We start from the raw sequence: 8,763 nt of genomic DNA, 5'->3' as shown, positions 1-8,763 counted from the left end.
CTGGTTTACCTTCTGAGACGCCCCAGAGCAACTGAGCAGCGTACTGCAATACTCAGGACGGATGCTCTGGTTCCTTCCCTGGACATCGCGAAAGGCTTCGGGGAGAAGCACCCGCACAAAGGGAAATCCCAGTGTCTATTTACTAGGAAAGAATTCTGCAACTCCGCCAAAGGCTTGAGAGTACCTGCGCGTCCCGCCCGCCGATCGCGTTACTTTGACAGTAATCAACTGCCTCCTTTCCACCGCTCAGAACTTGGTTAACTTCTTTCCACGGGCTCTGAGAAGAGAGACGCTAGAATCAGTTCAGCAATTTCCTTCCTTTACACATACTTACCGCAGGCCTACTATGTGCCCAGTGCAGTGGCGCTTTCCCAGTCTCTCCTCGACCGATCCTGAGATGCACTGATTATTTAAAGGTGTTCCCAGAAGTGGGTCTAAGGGCTTTTAAATTCATTTCAAGAAATAAATGTAACGTTGAAATAGGGGACTAATTCTTCGAAAATGTTGAAAATTTAATTGTTATTAATCATTTGTGTAAGGGATTTTTGAGGCAGACGGTAGAAAGTCTCTCTTTTTTCTTTGTAAGTGCTCCCATGCACACTAAAAAGTCATCCTTTAAAAAAACAACTTCGTTTAAAAACATGCTTGGAGTGGGTATATTGCACTTAAATTTCCTAATAGCATGTATCCCCCCCCCCCCCCGCCCCATCAACCGTAACAGTAATTGACAGCGGAGAAAAAGGTAAGTGACGTGGGTGCCTTGGCCACCTGCCGGCCTCACGGGTTTGGTGGAAGTTAATGAGTTAACTACTTTGCACTTCAAGGATGAGCGGCGCTGGCCACAGAACTATCCACAGATCATTTGTCCGCCAACCTGGCGCTGTGTGTGTGTGTGTGTGTGTGTGTGCAAGGTATCATGGTTTAGTGTTGCAGGAGCAAGTAGGATGCCGCTGCGCACCGGGTTGGAGAGGCCTCATTCCGCGCGCAGCTTTGGGTTAATTGCCGAGGCGCGGAGATACTGGCGATGCTGATAACGTGCAGATCCACACCAGCCTTTCTGACCGCTGGCTTGGCTGTCGTCTTCTCTGTGAACAATGCGATCCGTAAGAGTGTGTTTCTGCTTGTTTCCTATAGTCCGCGGGATAAATGGCGACTTCACCCCAGCAGACGCCGTCACACTTCGGTTGTAACGTTGGGACCGAAGACCCGGCTGCACCGAACGCCGCGCGGGAGCATTTTCGAGAGGAGCGCGGCTGGGAGGGGCGCCACGGCCGCGAGGAGGCGGAGAGCGCCAGGCCGGCGCGCCTCGGCCAATCAGCGTGCACACCGCCTGACAACCGTCCAATTAGAGGGCGCGGAGCTCGGGGCCCGGAGCCGATAATACTAGGAAGGGGAGCAGAGGCTGAGTATTGCAGCAAGGGGCGCTGCGCCGCACGCAGCTGCGTGCGCCCGCGCGCCCCTAGAGCCGGAGATCTGAGCCAGGCCAGGGCGGCCCAGCCTTCCCGCCCAGACTGGGTCAGAGGAAGCCGAAAGCAGCTTTAGCGGGGTGAAGCGCTCGGGGGTGCCGAGGACCGGTCAGAACTTGGCAGAGTCCGGGATGTGCGGAGCGAGGCCACTGAGGACTTGATTCATCTTCTCTACCCTTCTGCCCTGCTCCCCATCCACGGGGCTCCAGGCGTCCAGCTGTCAGCCCCCGATTTCGTGGCAGGGTGTGGCGGACCCGATTTCTGTTTGCAAGCACTGCCAGCAGCCCAAGAGCCAGGTCCCAAGGCTGGATAACTTTTGCCTCGGCTGCTGGCCCGGGCCTCAGAGTCTCGGTGAGTGCCGTGATGTTGCTGGGGTGTCAGGGAGGGCAAATATCACCTTTTCTTATCTTTGGTGCTTTACGTGCATGTCTTGCCTGTACGTGCAAACCGTGCCTGATGTCGATATGGAGACCTTGCAGCTCAGCCCTGCGCGGCTCAACGCCTATTGATACTGGAAGAGCATCGCAGCTCCATGCCCCGTGTCCTTATGGGGATCTGACAGAAGAACAGTTTTGCCTTTGAGTTATTTGCTGGGGGTGGGGGACATGAAAGGGCCTTTCCAAGCTCAAAATGGGGTCCCTGTTTTTGAGAGGCATTTGAAAGGTGTAGGGCGGTACTTCGCCGCGTCTGAAGGGCCCCTGGAAAGGAAAAGGAGTCTCCCATGGACGTGGTCCTGTTCATCATGGCCATAGTAGTTGGACGTGGGGAAGCCCGGCGAGCGGACTAGGCCGGCCTAGTTGGACACAGTACTTTGGTGCGTGTGATCAACGCGTTTCCGAGGGACTTGGCCCGAGAGGGGGTGTAAAGCCAGAGGTCTGTGGTTAAAGGTCAGGTGCTCATGGAGCGCTTAGAATCAATAGATAAAAACCTTGTTGGGTTGGGGATTTCTGGGCCCTGAAGCTACAGGAACGGCGCTGTGCTGTGGAAGTGAGGGACGCGGAGAGAACAGGGTCTCCAAGGGGCCGAGGCTGGCGGACCAGGGGCGTGCGGCGCGAGGCCGAGGGTCCGTGCCTGACGGCGGCCGGTGCCTCTCGGCGTCTTTCCGTGTCTCCGCAGAGCGCAGGAGGCCACCGAGCGTCGGCCGGAGCGGAGCGCAGTGCGCCATGGCCGACCGGCCGGCGGCGGGCCCGGCGGCCGGGGACTGGGAGATCGACGTGGAGAGCCTGGAGCTGGAGGAGGACGGCCGCGGGCCGCCGCCAACCACCCCGCCCGGGCCCAGCCCGCCGTCGGCCGACGGGGACGACGAGGACGACGACGACGACGACGACGCGGAGGACGAGGGCGACGGCCTGGACGCGGGCGCGTCCCCGGGGGGGCCGGGCGGGCCGGAGCAGCCGCGGGCCCCACGGCCGGGGCCAAGCCCGGCGCCGCAGGCCTCGCCCGCGCCGGCCCGGCCCCCGGAGCGCGGCGCGAACGCGGGCGGCGGCGCGGAGCCGCGCAAGCTCAGCCGCACGCCCAAGTGCGCGCGCTGCCGCAACCACGGCGTGGTGTCCTGCCTCAAGGGCCACAAGCGCTTCTGCCGCTGGCGCGACTGCCAGTGCGCCAACTGCCTGCTGGTGGTGGAGCGCCAGCGCGTCATGGCCGCCCAGGTGGCGCTCCGGAGGCAGCAGGCCACGGAGGTGCGTACCCGCCGCGCCCGGGGTCGCGCCTGGCGGGGGAGCCGGGCCGCCGTGGGGGGGTGGGGTGAGGGCCGCGGCCGCTCCCCGTCCCCGGGGCCGCGGCGCCCGGCGCTTCCCGGGGAGGCCGGGGAGGACGCTTCTCTGCTCCCCGCGGCCCGCGGAGCCCGGCGGGGTGGAGACGCGGCCGCGGGCATCGCTGGGGGGAACTTGTCCGGGGAAGTTCTGGGTTAAAAGCAGGCGGAGAGACCTTGAAAGTGGTAAAGTGGTTCGTAACTTTGTGGGAAAGCCTTTTTTTTTTTTAAATCTTTTAACTGTTAAAGCTTATTTTGGTGGTGCTGGGGGGAGGAGGACGGTGGTGGCCGCAGGGCCCCGGTTCGGCCGTCCGCCCCCGCGTTTCAGTGCGGGTCTCGGGCAGGGAGCCGCGCCGCGGCGTGTGCGCTCAGCGCTGCCGCTGTCACGGGCCCTTTAAGAGAGGCCCACGAGCTGCCCATTTTACAGATGAGACCACGCTGGCCAGGGGAAGGAGGCGCCCGCAGGAAAGATCCCTGCTGCCCCACACCGTGCCGGGGTTTTCTTTAAGGGGGAGGCTCTTCTGGAACTTCGGGTTTCTGGTTTCCTTGTGTTCTTGCGCACGGAGAGCTCAGAGTTAGGGAGGCTGCGCGGGGTCTCCTCTCCCAGAGTTTTGCGTTTACTTTTTGGCGAGAAGGGCCTGGGGAATGGATCACCCTATACACAGAGGACAGTGACCCTACTGGAAAGGTTCCCAAGGACCCCCGAGAGTGCGCGCTGGTTGCCCCAGGAGGCCTTGGCCCTGGGCTGGGCCTGCCCCCACCTGCGCCACGTTTCACCGCGGTCTCCAGGGTCCCTCGCGGGTCCCCCTCGCCGGCTGGACTGAACGCGGGGGGGGGGGGGTACAAGGGCCCAGAATACCGCAGACCTGGCGGTGAGGGAGGGAGCGAAGTCGTGTTTCTTCCTGTCCCCCATGCCAGCAGGTCTCTGAGGGTTTTGTTTGCCTTCCTGTGTCCCAGTCTTCCCAGTGTTTTTAGCCAGGCTCGGGTTTGCGAGACCGGTACCCTCATATCTGTCCTTCAACCCGCTGCTCCTCATCCTACCTGCCCGACTGCGAGGAGGGACCAGCTCCGCCTCACTGCTCGGTGGCAGGCCATGGGCACCTTTGACCCCACTTCTGGGTGCCTGGGACACAGCTGTACCCCCACAGCTCTCCTTCAGGGCCTGGCTCCTGTCTCCACTGGCTCCTGGCTCCTTTTGCCTTCCTGTGGGATGTCCCCTAATTTCTGGCTGTGGGATGAATCTGGGGTGACTCTAGCCAAAGTGGACCCAGGGAAAATCTGCCCCACTCCCCATCAGTTGAAGTTGGTGGCCTCAGACAGAGCTTCCAGCTCGTTGTCCTGGAATTAAGGGGTGCTGGTGTAAATTAGTTGAGAGTCATTTTTGACATGAGATGGCATTTAGCTGGGAGGGGTCGCTGATGCCACTTAGTCCCCTCATCCCACAATTTCTTTGAGGCCACTGTTGATTATGTTTCTTGTGTTTACAGGACAAGAAGGGGCTTTCCGGGAAGCAGAATAATTTTGAGCGCAAAGCCGTGTATCAGAGGCAAGTCAGGGCACCCAGTTTGCTGGCCAAAAGCATTTTAGAAGGTAAAGCAATGCAGAATTACTCTTCAGCCTTTTAAACCAAGTTCGGAGGGATTCCCATTATTCACACATATGGCATTTTTATTAACCTGTGAAGGAGCAGTCTGAGGGGAGGGTGCTTTTTATTAGGAAGTTTTGCTCTGGGGAGGAAATCAGGATGTGGGAAAATGGATCTCACATCCCTCCTGAGGTTTTCTTCACCGATAATTCTGCTGTCTGCGTAGTAGTTGTTGTTTGCTTAATAGTGAAGGGGTGGACATGGAGTGTGTCTGAAATTTGCCCTAGCATGAGGGGTGTGCAAAGATCCACTGTCACCTGATAAGGGGGTGAGGAAGGAAATCAATTTAAAAAATTTCTTTGGTTGTCGTTGGAGCTAGAGTCAGTCAAGTGAGGAGGTCACAGCTAGCCACGCGGGTAAAGACCTCTAGTCGGGCTGATCCACCCTCTAACACCACTGTTTTTCATCGTACTGTATTCCTCTCCAGAGAAGCTATGTAATTGCTTATTGTGCACCTCACTTGGCCATTTCTGACAGTCAACTTTGTAGAATTGGGAAGAGGTTTTGAATCCAAGGAGGAAAGTGGAGATTGAAGTCGAATTTGAACAGCGTGAATTCTTTCTCTCTACCATGTCTAAAGCCTGGGGATACATTAATTCTTCTTAGATTATTGCTGATTTTAAAAAGCCACTCTGGGAATAGAATTTATTTATTGATCTGATAATATATTGACTACCTTTCACCATTTAAATAAAGGAAAGTTTATATTTGTTCTAATCATTGTCTCTTCATAAGATTTGGGTTGAAAAGCAGGCTTTTTTTAAAAGTATATATTTGAATTCTGTTTTTGTTTTTGGTTTTTTTTCTTACGTGGCTTCTGAACGGAGTTGGTTCTACGCAGGTTTTAAAGTTTGTTCGTGTCTTACTCTGTACCATATACTTCTGACCTTAGAATGGTTTCTCATGCATTAAAAATGAATTTGGTTGCAAACTGGGTAAACAGATTTATAGCCATAGGGACCACAGGGATAACTTGAAATGGTGCCAAAGCAGCTCAAGGAGTGGGAGGGCTAAATGGATTAGTAAATTCAAGTAAATAACTTCCTGGCAAAACCTACCAGAGAGATGGAAACATTAATATTCAAATTTTATTTTATTTGCAAATGAGGACAATGGGTTTGTCACTGTGTCAATGCAGACATCACAGTGGAGCCTTCAAACAAATCTGAGAGCAGCCAGTCCTGGGGGTTAGTGAAATACTCAAAGTATTTTATGTGCCAGGAATCCTACTTCTGTCATGTTCATCTTCGTTGTTGTTTTGTTGTTTTGAATACTTGGTCCTTGTTCATAAAATGTGCACTGACTTTTTATTCTAAGGATCGCTTGTTCAGCCATTCTGGGATCTGGGCAGCGTGATCAGACCTTGGGAGGAATGTTTTAGTTCAGTAATTTTCAATGTAGCTGCAGCTGTCCTCTCTGCTTTTACTTTTGTTTGCTTGTTTCTACCTCTCGCCTCTGGGAGGGGCCTGCTGAAATCACTGTCCAGTCTGACCAGTTAACAGCTCTTTTTAATTTTCTGTGTTTCTCTGTTTCCTTAAGTCCCTTCTCTTTCTCCCCACTAATCTGCTGTAACTTTCTCTTTTTCCCTAGCTCTCCTTGGACTATTCTACACCTGTAACAATGTGTATGTAATGAACCATCTTTAGAAAATAGCCGTGCCGTCCGCTTTAGGAATAGAGATCTTTTTTTTACCATGGAGAAAGATGACACGGATAGTAAGGAAGCATTGACTGAGCAAGATGATGGGCAGACTTGTCCCTTAACATGTAGGAGTCTGGGAAGTGCATGACAGTTTCAGCCAGTGATGTGTGCCTGGACAGGTAAACAAACACCCCCGTAATGACAGAACAATAAAGAAAGTTACAGGATCGCTCCCCTGCTCCCTGGAGGGACCTATTTTAAACTGAGCCTACACTTTTGCTTTCTGTGTAAAAGACGAGTGTTTTGGAACTGTACATTTTTCTGGTTCTGCCGTCTTGCGGTGTTTCTGTTGCCTTCTCAGCTCCCAGATTTGTCTTCCCTAGATGTTAATCTCTTTCCCTGTGCAATGCTTGCTCGTTTTAGGCTACCGCCCCATTCCAGCCGAGACTTATGTGGGAGGGGGCTTACCCCTACCTCCCCCGGTTAGTGACCGGATGCGGAAAAGGCGGGCCTTTGCCGATAAAGAGCTGGAGAACATAATGCTGGAGAGAGAATATAAAGAGAGGGAGATGCTGGAAGCGTCCCAAGCCACTGCCTTGTTCCTGCCCAGCCGCCTGGGGCACGGACCGGAGTACAACTCCTACCAAAGCGCCTACAGCCCCACCCCAGTGGAGCCGGCGAACAAAGACTTCTGCAATTTCCTGCCCACCTGCCTTGATCTCACCATGCAGTATTCAGGGTCTGGGAATATGGAGCTCATCTCTTCCAACGTCAGTGTGGCCACGACTTACAGGCAGTATCCCTTGTCCTCGAGATTTTTAGTTTGGCCCAAGTGTGGCCCCATCAGCGACACTCTTCTCTATCAGCAATGCCTGCTAAACACCACCACCTCGGTTCAAGCCCTGAAGCCCGGCAGCGGCTGGGACTTGAAGGGAGTGCGGGTCCAGGACGGACTTGTGGCAGAACACGACTTGACGCCCCCCAAGCTAGAAGGCTCGCTGCTGCTGCCTCACCCTGCGGAGGTCCAGACGTCAAGAAGTGACCTTCAGGGTCACCAGGCCGTCCCCGAGAGGTCTGCCTTCTCCCCACCCAGACGGAATTTCTCAGCGCTTGTTGACACGGACTCCCTTGAGGCTCAAGGGGACGTCTTAACCAAGATCAGCAAAGAAAGCGCCAGGCACCCTCTACCACTTAAACATAATCCATTCCACTCATTATTCCAGCAAACTCTTCATGACAAATCAGGCCCTGAGTTGCAAACACCATTTGTCAAAGAGGCCTTTGAAGAGGTCCCTAAGAAGCACAGGGAGTGTCTAGTCAAGGAGAAGCAGAGGTACACATTTACAATAGACAGATACGCCAAAGACCTTTTCGTAGCCAAACAAGTCGGAACAAAACTGTCTGTGAATGAGCCGCTGTCATTTTCTGTTGAGTCTATTCTTAAGAGGCCTTCATCTGCCATCACTCACGTCTCTCAGTGAAAGGCTGCTTACAGGGAAAGCTGGATTTTCTGCCGTCTCAGAGGGTTCTTACCAGTTGCTAATTTTTTTTTTTTAAAGAAAAAAAGCTAAGATGTTTGTCTAAAGAAATTTCTAATGTAAATGGTGATGATTTAAAAAATGATATCTATTCATATGCATGTACTTTTTCTCCCATAAATATATTTAAACCTAAAGATGGAAATTGCTTACGTGCAAACTGTAAAGTTCCATGCTTTACACCGCATTTCAAAAAGCAATAAAGTTGACACTGTCTTCTCAAAGACCCAGTATTTGCAGAATTACCTAGTTGTCTCTGTCTATAAGAAAAACTAGTGTCCATGAAACATGTTCCTTGTTTTTCTGTGATTCTGCATAGTTTAAAATGCTCCCAGTGGTGGTCCCTGGGGGCCACAGGAGATAGCTTATAGTGCCTTAGTTTTGCATTTTAGAGGCTGTGTAAATATAGCTACTCAAAATTGAGGCAAAAAATAGCTTTAAGGAGCATAGAACAGCTTTGCCTGTTTCTAGAATCATAATTTTGCGTGATGGGACAAAGTGGAATTAATTTGCAGGAAGATCAAGTTTAAGATCTTGTTTTTATGGTGATCTGAGTTCTCGGGATGGATGTCTTTTAGCTCTTGGCATCCTAGTTTCCTTTCCTGACAGGAGGTGTACCTGGGTCCTCAAGCTTCCTTTCCAGATTGAGCTTTCTAGGCCGTCTAGGCGGCTAGCGCTCCCAGAGCAGATTCACTTGTCATCAGACTGTATGGTTGAGCCCCT

The 8,763-nt window shown here is 53.2% G+C and overlaps 1 protein-coding gene across 4 annotated transcripts; it reads left to right on the top strand.

Annotated features, from left to right (window-relative positions):
• The first annotated feature begins 1,685 nt into the window (after positions 1-1,685).
• On the top strand, positions 1,686-8,282 carry DMRT2 (doublesex and mab-3 related transcription factor 2). 4 transcript variants are annotated; one of them, XM_045065047.1, is made up of 4 exons: positions 1,686-1,817; positions 2,583-3,145; positions 4,704-4,806; positions 6,926-8,282. In XM_045065047.1, the coding sequence occupies exons 2-4, from the start codon at positions 2,630-2,632 to the stop codon at positions 7,981-7,983; spliced, it is 1,677 nt and encodes a 558-aa protein (XP_044920982.1). In that variant the 5' UTR covers positions 1,686-1,817; positions 2,583-2,629; the 3' UTR covers positions 7,984-8,282. The 4 variants fall into 4 exon arrangements, with proteins under 4 accessions (XP_044920982.1, XP_044920983.1, XP_004766279.2 ...); XM_045065048.1 differs by having other exon boundaries at positions 6,452-7,060; XM_004766222.3 differs by lacking the exons at positions 1,686-1,817; positions 2,583-3,145 and adding an exon at positions 3,266-3,402.
• The last annotated feature ends 481 nt before the right edge of the window (positions 8,283-8,763 follow it).

Source organism: Mustela putorius, unplaced genomic scaffold, assembly GCF_011764305.1.
Source record: "Mustela putorius furo isolate JIRA1106 unplaced genomic scaffold, ASM1176430v1.1 tig00003854_pilon_pilon_pilon, whole genome shotgun sequence".
Lineage (NCBI taxonomy): Eukaryota > Metazoa > Chordata > Mammalia > Carnivora > Mustelidae > Mustela > Mustela putorius.
This window is presented reverse-complemented; position numbering and strand designations above follow the sequence as displayed.